The 12,481-nt window shown below is 47.0% G+C and overlaps 1 protein-coding gene across 2 annotated transcripts in view; it reads right to left on the bottom strand.

Annotated features, from left to right (window-relative positions):
- LOC102239774 (zinc finger protein 791) overlaps positions 1-11,961 on the bottom strand; it is a 28,282-nt gene extending 16,321 nt beyond the window's left edge. For both annotated transcript variants that reach the window (XM_014529469.1, XM_005881545.1), the window contains exon 1: positions 11,839-11,961. Coding sequence is in view for 1 of the 2 variants with exons in the window: in XM_005881545.1 (XP_005881607.1) it covers positions 11,839-11,841 (3 nt within the window). In the remaining variant the exon portion in view is untranslated. The remainder of the gene's footprint in view (positions 1-11,838) is intronic.
- Positions 11,962-12,481: the final 520 nt, after the last annotated feature.

Here is a 12,481-nt window from a genome sequence, read left to right as displayed (position 1 = left end):
GTGTGTGTGTGTGTGTGTGTGTGTGTTGTGTGTTACAAAAGAAAAATAATGTTCCTCTGGCAAGTAGAAGTTTCTTACATCAGATTCAGATTTATATTTCTCCCTCTGTACAGGGCTCTGCAGTTGAAGAGTTGTATCACCCGATATCCCTCAAGGAAAGACTCATTGCTGCAGCAGTAAGCTCCTCCCAGGTTTGCCTTTTGTATTGAAAGTCACCTTACATGAGGCCAGTTCCTACTCAGGATGGCCCGTATCTAATAACTGATCAAGGTGGGGGTCTAAAACCCCTGGCAATTTTGTCTCAAATTAGCTATTTTAAATACCAATAATTTACCCCACAGCACTTGGTGGTTTGGGCCAGTGAGTACTTTATGAGCATTCATTACAATTCAACTCCTAATTCTACTTCGTCTCTATCTCTTCCTCATTTGTTGATTCCTAAAATACCCTGCACACCAGGTGCCAACTCAGTGTCTCCTCTGAAGAACCCAACCTGTAACAAGGGTATTAATGAAACATGCCAATGCTGCTGTTTACTCTCATATATTCAAAAAGAGGAAATAGGTCATACAAATATGACACATATTTGTTTGTAATTAAAAATATATTAAAGAAGAAAAAACATCCAGAAAATACTTGATGCATAAAGGTATGAATACAAGCAATTTCACCAATGGAAGGAGGTAATTCCTCTCCTGTCTCTGCAAAGTCCTTTCCTTCCACTGAAACGTACCACCTGCAGACCCATTTGGCAGCAGCTCTTATAAGGTAGTTTTCATTGGATCAGCTTGTGTCTGTGCAGACCATTTATACCACTTACCAACAGCAGCTCACTATACTCATAGAGTAAAAGCAAAGATATAACACCACAAACTTAATCAAAGACACAAGACATCTATCCTTGTGTCTTTATGCCCAGTTATTATAACCTCTAGAGCAGCGGTTCTCAACCTGTGGGTCGCGACCCCTTTGGGGGTTGAACGACCCTTTCACAGGGGTCGCCTAAGACCATTGAACACCACATATATAATTACATATTGTTTTTGTGATTAATCACTATGCTTTAATTATGTTCAATTTGTAACAATGAAAATACATCCATATCAGATAAAAAAAAAAAAAAAAAAAAAAAATCAATAAAATATATGAAAAAAAGAGAAAACACATATATAATTACATATTGTTTTTGTGATTAATCACTATGCTTTAATTATGTTCAATTTGTAACAATGAAAATACATCCTGCATATCAGATATTTACATTATGATTCATAACAGTAGCAAAATTACAGTTATGAAGTAGCAACGAAAATAATTTTATGGTTGGGGGGTCACCACAACATGAGGAACTGTATTAAAGGGTCGCGGCATTAGGAAGGTTGAGAACCACTGAATTAAGGGATAGCAGTAGTAAGTCTGCCTGAGCTCCATCATGTAGGAATGAGGCGATGTCATCCCAGAAGTCTGTAAACTCCCATTGCTTTTAACTCAGGGAATCCTGAGAAGCTCCCCAGTAAGTCTGGGGGTCTTAGAAAGGGGTGACCTCCTTCAGCTCCACGGCACCTGGCAAGGAACTGAGGAGAGGGAAGGCCACCCCCTCCTGTCGGTAGGATATGCCAGAGGGCACAGTTTTATTATTATTTTTTATATTTTCTTATTGATTTCAGAGAGGAAGGGAGAGGGAGAGATATAAACACCAATGATAAGAGAATCACTGATCAGCTGCCTTCTGCATACCCCACACTGGGATGGAGCCTGCAACCTGGAGACTATGCCCTGACTGGGAATCAAACAGTGACCTCCTGGTTCACAGGTTGACGCTCAACCACTGAGGCACGCCAGCTGGGCCAGAGGGCACACGTTTAGCCATATCTTGTCTGAAGGAGTCTATAGTGGAACTGAGTTCTTGGGGTGATGTTTACAGGTCCCAGGGCATAATGGGTAGCTTTCGAAGAGGTGACATTTTCAGGGCTATTTTTAGGATAGCTCTATAAAAGCAGTGACAACTGCAGTTCTAGTGGCATACAGTTTGGAGCCATCATGGGTAACTCCAGGAGGCACAACAGGAAGTCCTGAAGCCTCTATAGGGAAACAGTGTCTGACGGCACTAAGGGAGTGCCAGTTGTATGGCAATTTGACTAAATCTAAGGCCCCCCCTTTTGTTAGGGGTACCTACTCAAGGTGGGCCGGCTTGCAAGTAATAACATAGATTCAAGTAAAATGTGTAAACAAAGACTATGTTGCCTCCAGAGCACCAAAAGAATCTAGACAATGTTGTGGGTGCTGAGAGAGATAATAGCGACTTTTTCACGGTGTCCAGATTACCAAATACTTTTTGGGAATTTAAACAAGGCACTCACCTCATTTATGTGGCAATGGCCTCTCGCCTTCTTATCACTATTTTTATGTCCTGAATACTCTCAGAAGAGGAGGTCATTAGTGTAGTGTCATACCTGTGCTCCTGGAGCAGTGAAAACAGTTCAGATCCTGCTGTGGAGACTGTGGGTGCTGACAATGGTGCTGAGGTTCCCTGAGGGTAACCAGGTAAAGGTGTATCATGTCCCTTCAGAGGTGAAGGGCAACTGCAGCTGAGAGGCTGCTGACATAGGTACTGAGCAGAACAAACAGAGTCAAATCTGTGATGACAGGATATTTACCAGTTGCTGAGTGGATAGAGGCAGTAATTTCTATAATGTTGGGGACGGAGAATAAGGGCTTCTTTGGTTCGACCACAGCCTCAAGGTTGCAGTAATCCACTGTGAGGTGTCATTCATTCTTGAAGAACAAGCCAAGTAAAAATTCACCTTTGCCAACTATAGTCAAATCACATAACTAGTTATGATTTTAAAAGAAAGTTATAAGCTATCCAGTTATTATAATCAATGCAATTAAAGACTGCTCTTCCATCAGTCAACAAAGGATCTTCAAGCATGTTAAGCTCATTTAGGAATTTATTCTATCAAGTTAAATTCAAACTATCTTAAAAAAAAAGGGACACATTCAGCTGTTCAAAGGTAAAGCAGAGGGGATAACCACTCCTTCACTAAAAACGTGTACAGTTGAGAGAGACCAAGATGGCGGCATAGGTAAACACCGGAGACTGCTGCCGCAAACAACCACTTCAAAAATACAACTAAAAGACGGAACGGACATCACCCAGAACCACAGGAAGGCTGGCTGAGGAGAGACTCTTCAACTAGAAGGAAAAACAACAGCACACCGAGGCTCAGAGGAGGCGCAGTGTGGAAAAAACTCAGGTGCGGAGGTGCGCGCGCAAAGCGGGCTGGTGGCTGAGAGCGCGGTTGTCGTTTTCGGTCAGGGGGGAGTCTCAGACTCTGAGCTCCAGATACGGGCGAATCGCTGGGGACTCGGACCCAAACGGGAGAAGCGGGAGTGTCTGGCATCAGTTGGAAGGCAGCTTTCCCTCCGAGGTTTGCAGCGGTTCCGGGGGTTCTGAGAAGCAGAGCCTCTGGGAACGGGACTGAGGGCACCATAACCGCCCCCTCCGCCCGCCCTGTTGAGCCCGCCCCGCCCAAGCCCTGCGCAGAGCCATTTGCCAGATCGCCGCAGGCAAAGGCTAGATTAGCACCTCCCCAGAGGACAGAAGTTTTCCGCGGCAGACACAGCTGATTCACACAGCCAGTCGGCCTGGTGGTCAAATCCCTCTAGTATTAACTACAACAATCAAGGCTCAACTAGAACAAGACTGCGCACAAAGACCACTAGGGGGTGCACCAAGAAAGCATAAAAAATGCGGAGACAAAAAAACATGACAGAAATGGAGGATATAGAGCTAAAAATCGCAATTTTGAGGGCTTGCAAAAATGTGCTAGAAGCTGTCAATAAACTTGAGGAGAGAGTCACGAAAACTAATGAGACCCTCGATGCTATGATAAAGAACCAACTAGAAATTAAGCATACACGGACTGAAATAAAGAATATTATACAGACACCCAATAGCAGACCAGAGGAGCGCAAGAATCAAGTCAAAGATTTGAAATGCGAAGAAGCAAAAAACACCCAACCGGAAAAGCAAAATGAAAAAAGAATCCGAAAATACGAAGATAGTGTAAGGAGCCTCTGGGACAGCTTCAAGCGTACCAACATCAGAATAATAGGGGTGCCAGAAGATGAGAGACAGCAAGATATTGAAAACCTATTTGAAGAAATAATGGCAGAAAACTTCCCCCACCTGGTGAAAGAAATGGACTTACAGGTCCAAGAAGCGCAGAGAACCCCAAACAAAAGGAATCCAAAGAGGACCACACCAAGACACATCATAATTAAAATGCCAAGAGCAAAAGACAAAGAGAGAATCTTAAAAGCAGCAAGAGAAAGAGACTCAATTACCTACAAGGGAATACCCATACGACTGTCAGCTGATTTCTCAACAGAAACTTGGCAGGCCAGAAGGGAATGGCAAGAAATATTCAAAGTGATGAATACCAAGAACCTACAACCAAGATTACTTTATCCAGCAAAGCTATCATTCAGAATTGAAGGTCAGATAAAGAGCTTCACAGATAAGGAAAAGCTAAAGGAGTTCATCACCACTAAACCAGTATTATACGAAATGCTGAAAGGTATCCTTTAAGAGGAGGAAGAAGAAAAAGGTAAAGATACAAATTGTGAACAACAAACATGCATCTATCAACAAGTGAATCTAAGAATCAAGTGAATAAATAATCTGATGTACAGAATGAACTGGTGATTATAATGAATCAGGGACATAGAAAAAATTAAAAAAAACAAAAAAAAAACGTGTACAGTGGTTTTCAATCCTTCAAGGCCCTGTTTAGTTTACATTAGGCCATATGACTTCAACTGGCATTAAGGACAGTGGAGTCCCACTTTGTTAATATAATTTGAAAGTGCCAAAGACTAAATTACAATTTAACTTATAACTCATTGGTTTAAACCTTCCCTGCTGGTTGTGGTATACTTTAAGAAAATGGGTGCTATGACCATGGAGAAATTAGGTAAGACCATAGTTCTCATGGTTAAGGTGAAATCTCTATTTGTATTCTATATTATATTCAGTAACTCCCTTACAGGGGTATTTGCTTATTAAATTTAGTGGGATCCCTCTGGAATTAGGAGTGTGGATCAGTCTACCACCTACCCTTTCCCCGCTTTTCTCTCTTTATTTCCCCCCCCACTTTTCTCTCTTTAAATAACTGCTCTTCTAGGAACAACCATCCGATGGGTCCACCTTCTGCACAGGTATAGACCCCCTCTCCCACCTGTGCCCTACACATTGGGGCCAACCCAGCCTCTGTCACAGATTCACTCTAATAGATAAATCCGAACAAAGACCCAGGATTAAGTTAAGGAGGGCCCTGATCCCATACTCCTGTTTCCAAATGCTTTGGATTTTTTTTTTAAAGTATTGATTTTCAGAGAGAGAGGAAGGGAGGGCTAGAGAGATAAAAACGTCGATGAGAGAGAAATATCATCCATCCGCTGCTTCCTGGATGCCCCCTACCTGGGACTGAGCCCGAAATCTGCACATGTGCCCTGACTGGGAATAGATCCAGCACCTTCTGTGCCTGGGACGACGCCCAACCAACTGGGGCACACTGACCAGGGCTTGGAGTTCTTGAAACTGCCAATCCTGGTAGGGTGAACATCAAATTAAAGCTTGGTAGGTTCAGCAATGCTACAGGGGTTAGCACAGCTCACAGCACTCCCTCCAGCTGCACACAGTGAGGGCTGCCATCAGGCAGCAGAGCAGGTCAGAGCAAGAGAAGACAGATGCACCGGGTGGCTCGTGGCACCCACTGTTATAGTCACCTGCAGAGGGATGGTTCCCTTGGGACTGATGATATTGGTGTCTGGGCTCATAACACACACATTCCCCCCGCGTGGTAGGAAGAACCCTATGATCACATAATTGAGGTCTCAGGCAGGTAGGGTGGCCTCTCAAGCAGCTCTGAGATGGAAGCAAGGAAAGGAGCCTGGTCTGGGTGTTCATTGGGGTTGGGGTTGGGGCCAGGGCAAGAATCCTTGTCCAAGGGCAGGAGCCTGTGTCATCTGAATTTCCTGCCATCTCTAGAGGAAAGACCACTCAGGTCTTTTCATCAGTTTGTCCAGGTGGGAGCCTGCAGGGCAGAGGGAGGGGGAATCAGTCATGAGCAATCAAATATTAAAAAGTATGGGGTTCAACTGCTCATTATAAAGAAACACTAACAGGATGCTTAAGAAATTCAACATTGGTTACTGCGGATGGCTGAAACAAGAGCCTGGAGGGGACCAGGATATTTGAGCAGTGAGTTGACTTTAAACCTTATTTTACATAGACTTTTGCTAGCCATTGCATGCATTATTTTCTAAAATAGGCTGAGAGCAAGAGAAGACAGATGCACCGGGTGGCTCGTGGCACCCACTGTTATAGTCACCTGCAGAGGGATGGTTCCCTTGGGACTGATGATATTGGTGTCTGGGCTCATAACACACACATTCCCCCCGCGTGGTAGGAAGAACCCTATGATCACATAATTGAGGTCTCAGGCAGGTAGGGTGGCCTCTCAAGCAGCTCTGAGATGGAAGCAAGGAAAGGAGCCTGGTCTGGGTGTTCATTGGGGTTGGGGTTGGGGCCAGGGCAAGAATCCTTGTCCAAGGGCAGGAGCCTGTGTCATCTGAATTTCCTGCCATCTCTAGAGGAAAGACCACTCAGGTCTTTTCATCAGTTTGTCCAGGTGGGAGCCTGCAGGGCAGAGGGAGGGGGAATCAGTCATGAGCAATCAAATATTAAAAAGTATGGGGTTCAACTGCTCATTATAAAGAAACACTAACAGGATGCTTAAGAAATTCAACATTGGTTACTGCGGATGGCTGAAACAAGAGCCTGGAGGGGACCAGGATATTTGAGCAGTGAGTTGACTTTAAACCTTATTTTACATAGACTTTTGCTAGCCATTGCATGCATTATTTTCTAAAATAAGCTGAGTTATATATATATACATACACACACACACACACACACACACACACACACAATATTTTCCTATTTAATAGTCTTTATTTTAAATTACTTTTGCTTTTTAAAATTTAATTTAAAATTTATTCCATTTTTTCTTTTCAACATAGAAAACCATCTGTACTAATAAAAGGATAATATGCAAATTGACTGTTCAGCAGAACGACTGGTTGCTATGATGCACACTGACCACCAGGGGGCAGACAGTCAATGCAGGAGTTGCCCCCTGTTGGTCAGCGAACTCCCACAGGGGGAGCACTGCTCAGCCAGAAGCAGGGCTCGTGGCTGGTGAGTGCAGTGGCAGTGGCGGGAGTCTCTGCCTCTGCGGCAGTGCTAAGGATGTCCAACTGCTGGCTTAGGTCCACTCCCCACAGTTGGACAACCCCCGAGGGCTCCCGGACTGCAAGAGGGCACAGGCTGGGCTGAGGCCCCCTCCCTGCCAGTGCACGAATTTCATGCACCGAGCCTCTAGTTCTAAGATATAATCCTTTAAACACTAATGTTTATAAAAGTTTAAACCACAAAAAAAAACAAGAAATCTCAACTCTTCTTCTAACCAAAATAACAAGAGGCATTATAGCTTCTCCTTACATATCACACTGGGGTATTATTTCAGGTATAAAAGCATATTAGACTTTTTGTTGTTGTTAATCCTCATCCAAGGATATTTTTCTATTGACTTTTAGAGAGAGTGGGGGAGGGAGAGACAGAAACATTGATGTGAGACAGACACACTGATTGGTTGGCTCCTGCATGCACCCAGACCAAGGCTGGGGAACCTGCAACCAAGATACGTGCCCTTGACTGGAATTGAACCCAGGACCCTTTAGTCCACGGGCTGATGCTCTATCCACTGAGCCACACCTGCTAGGGCCATATTATACTTAAACAATGTTTTTATTGATTTTAAAGAGGAAGTAGGAGAGATAGAAACGTAAATGACGAGAGAGAACCATTGATTGGCTGCCTCCTGTACGCCCCACACTGGGAATCGAACCGTGACCTCCTGGTTCATAGGTCGACTCTCAACCACTGAGCCACATAGGCTGGGCAAACATTATACTTTTAAACAATTTTTATTTATTGATTATAGAGAGAGTAAAGCAGAGAGGAAAGGAGAGAGAAAGAGAGAGAGAAACATCGATTTGTTCCATTTAGTTGTGCATGCATTGGTTGACTGATTCTTGTATGTGCCCTGACTAGGATGGAATCTCCCACCTTGGCTATTGGACAATGCTCTAACCAACTGAGCTGCCTGGCCAGGGCAAAGCATATCATAATTTTATTTGGGCCTAATCCATTAGATGTATCAGGATTTTCAAAGATTTATGTAAGTTTTGAGTTGTTTTTCTTCTATTAATTAAAATAGGATTTCATTTTCCTTTTGCCTAAGCAATATTACAGCATTTAAAATTTAAAGCTCTCCAGGGACATGCACATACGAAAACTGACTTAAAATGTAAAATCTACCTGAGAGCTCAAAGACACTCATCTCATATCTTAAGGTTCTCTTGCTCAAAAGAAACGTATTTTGTTTGGTTTCAGATTTTCTTACCTTACTCCCATGTCTCCCTCAATCAACTTACATTTTGAAAGCCCAAGAACTAAAAATCTTACACACTCACCCAGAAAATAATATTACAGACTGCTCAGGAACACTAGAGTACAGAGCTTCAATATGCAATATTATGAGTATCCAAAGAAAGAAATGTAAATCTTCAAATCAGGTAAGATAAACTGCCTTCTTCCCCACAGTTCAGAAGAAAACCCACATTCGGAAGCTTGCAGTCCATACACCCGTGTTGGGATACAACTCTTTTAAAAAAAATATATATTTTTATTGATTTCAGAGGTGGAGAGAGATAGAAACATCAATGTTGAGAGAGAATCATCCATCTGCCGCCTCCTGCATGCCCTCTACTGGGGATTGAGTCTGCAACCCGGGACTGTGTGCCCTGACTGGGAATCGATGGAACAGTGACCTCCTGGTTCATAGGTTGACGCAGGGCGGGATACAACTCTTCAAGTGGGTCAGTCCCTGATGATGGAAGGGTGGGGACTCTGGGAGCTCTACACACCCCTCTCCTGAGGTAATGGAATGGCTTCCTCTCTCAGGCTTTAATTCTCACAAGCGAGGAAACTCTTAGCCAGATTCAATTTAAGGTCTCACCCCCTCAAATAACTCCCAAATTCATAAACCAAGAAAGAACTGACCTTCACAGACTTTCTCAATGTACACAAGTTACTCTGAATGTACCTACACAGTGGATGCAATCCTCAAGCCTGTATCTAGACACAGGACCAAGGAAATCAGTTACAACCTTAGAAAGGATATCCTCCCGCCCTCTCCCCCTCTTTCCCTATCCCCAGCCTTCAGGGCTGTAGCTTGTCTCAGAATAAAGGCTCCTTCCCTGGTGGGTGTGAGCAGGTAGGACACCTATAAGGGGAGGCTCCGCAGGAAGAACCAACTGGGCCTCAAGTACTTCCCTTTCAGGCTCAAGCCGGCTTAAGCTTGGAGACACTGACCGCAGGCTTCTGCTTCCCTCCCAGTTGCTCTGGACACCGACATTTATTTATTTATTTATTTATTTTGGACACCGATATTTTAAATACACAAACTTGTTGTTTGACCAATCCAGTAAAATGACTCAAATCCAGTGTTTATGTGTAAAGGATGGGAGAATATTGTAAAGCATTTTTCTGATTCAACAAGAAATTCTGCAAATATCTATTCCTTTAGATAATAAATGTTAGTTAATTATTATTTCCATGGTAAGTAATAAATGTTAGTTAATTATTATTTCCATGACAAGTAACTATTTGGAAAATGATTATATTAAACACTGTTAGATGTTGAGAGTCTAAGCCCTGATATTGCATTTGAAATCAACCAAAATAACAGATCTCACAATGTTTCTACACCTGCCCATGGGGAAAGAAAAAAAGGAAAAAAAATTTTAACAAATGGATGTAATAGTGGAATTTTTTCCTGAAATTCACCTTTTCCTTGGAAATATTTTATAGTCTTTCAAGATCTATTGATTAAATACATTTATATTTATTGAAAACAATGGAAAATTAGAGTGAATAAAACCACAAACTCAAGAGACCTGGAACTGTGATGAAAAGGGCAGATCACCCAGGGAAGTTTTCAAACAGGGACACCCATAGCGTGTCTGCGCCCACGAAAGATCCTGGGGGAGACACACAAGGCTTTTTACACAACACAATTCCAGGTGGTCATTCACGCTTCCTCTTCCATAAAACATCCAAAAAAAAAAAAAAAAAAAAAAAAAAAAAATCTGTGAAAAGAGAAGCATCCATGGCTGAAATACTGTGTAGTGTGAAATGCACCACGGCGGTCAAACAGTTAATGATGCTGCGGATTGGGGAGGGGAAGATGGCGTTTGGGAATGCGGGGAAAGATTTGGAAATTTAGGGATTTACGGCCAGTCCCAGAAAGACCTAGGTTGGGGGGACAGAGTCGTGGATTTGAGGCCCTGCTCCCGAAACATCTGTAAAACTCAAGAGAAAACGGGTCCCCCTAGGGAGAAAGGACGGCCCGGGGACCACACAGACCACAGTTCTCCCCACGTAGGAGCCCCCGAGAGGAGTCACGATTGTCTCCTGAAGGTCCTCGCTGTGTCCTCTGAACATTCTCGGGGAGACAGCCGGTGACCAGAGAAGACACCGGCGGGTCTGATTGCCGCCGAGCCCCCAAACTGCGTGCCGCACCCCCGGCGGCCTCACATCCCCAGACCCCCCCGGCGGCCTCACATCCCCAGACCCCCCCGGCGGCCTCACATCCCCAGACCCCCCCGGCGGCCTCACATCCCCAGACCCCCCCGGCGGCCTCACATCCCCAGACCCCCCCGGCGGCCTCACATCCCCAGACCCCCCCGGCGGCCTCACATCCCCAGACCCCCCCGGCGGCCTCACATCCCCAGACCCCCCCGGCGGCCTCACATCCCCAGACCCCCCCGGCGGCCTCACATCCCCAGACCCCCCCGGCGGCCTCACATCCCCAGACCCCCCCGGCGGCCTCACATCCCCAGACCCCCCCGGCGGCCTCACATCCCCAGACCCCCCCGGCGGCCTCACATCCCCAGACCCCCCCGGCGGCCTCACATCCCCAGACCCCCCCGGCGGCCTCACATCCCCAGACCCCCCCGGCGGCCTCACATCCCCAGACCCCCCCGGCGGCCTCACATCCCCAGACCCCCCCGGCGGCCTCACATCCCCAGACCCCCCCGGCGGCCTCACATCCCCAGACCCCCCCGGCGGCCTCACATCCCCAGACCCCCCCGGCGGCCTCACATCCCCAGACCCCCCCGGCGGCCTCACATCCCCAGACCCCCCCGGCGGCCTCACATCCCCAGACCCCCCCGGCGGCCTCACATCCCCAGACCCCCCCGGCGGCCTCACATCCCCAGACCCCCCCGGCGGCCTCACATCCCCAGACCCCCCCGGCGGCCTCACATCCCCAGACCCCCCCGGCGGCCTCACATCCCCAGACCCCCCCGGCGGCCTCACATCCCCAGACCCCCCCGGCGGCCTCACATCCCCAGACCCCCCCGGCGGCCTCACATCCCCAGACCCCCCCGGCGGCCTCACATCCCCAGACCCCCCGGCGGCCTCACATCCCCAAACCCCCCGGCGGCCTCACATCCCCAACCCCACCGGCGGCCTCACATCCCCAAACCCCCCGGCGGCCTCACATCCCCAAACCCCCCGGCGGCCTCACATCCCCAACCCCACCGGCGGCCTCACATCCCCAAACTCCGGAGTGTCCTCTGGGAGGCCGGTGCGGCCACGGTGGTTCCACCAACCTCCTTCCCTGACTTCCCGGCCACACTCACCATTGTGGTCCACACTGCCTCCCGCAGAGGTGCAGGTCTCAGCGACAGAGGACGTGGAGAAGCTACCTGACGCCTTTAGAGGCCGGTGGACGGCGAGAGCAGCGATGAAACCACAGTCCGCGCCGTCATCAGAGCGCCGCCCTCACGTAGTTATCGGCGACTCCCCTGATTGGACAGTTGGCGAGATCCCGCCCCCTCATGCCTGAGTGACAGCAAGCTGGAGGTTACGTCTTTGAGCCAACCTTGTCTTAGCACTGGGTCTCAATCTGACCTTTAACCATAAGGCTGTCAGGCCACTCATGACCCTTCTTCAAAAACAGAGACACTTAAAAAAGACCTCTTCATATGTAATGATGACTGTGGTTCCATTTTGAAGGTTGACCATTTCCAGCAAGGAGATGTCCGCCCTTCTGCCCCCCACCCCCACTTATCTGGTACTTTAAAGAATCCTGCGGTCTCGGGGGCACTTGGCTCCGGTGGGAAGTTTGAAGCCCATAGTCCTAGACCAGACCCCACGGGATTCCCAGTCAGGGCACATGTCCGGGTTTGCCCTGGATTCCCAGTGGGGGGCGTGCAGGAGGCAGCCGATCAATAATTCTTATCACTGAAGTTTCTATTTCTCTCACCTTTCCTTTCTGAAATC

The sequence above is a fragment of the Myotis brandtii genome, unplaced genomic scaffold (genome assembly GCF_000412655.1).
Source record: "Myotis brandtii unplaced genomic scaffold, ASM41265v1 scaffold680, whole genome shotgun sequence".
Taxonomy (NCBI): domain Eukaryota; kingdom Metazoa; phylum Chordata; class Mammalia; order Chiroptera; family Vespertilionidae; genus Myotis; species Myotis brandtii.
Note: the sequence above shows the minus strand (reverse complement) of the source record. Positions and strands in the feature narration are given on the sequence as shown.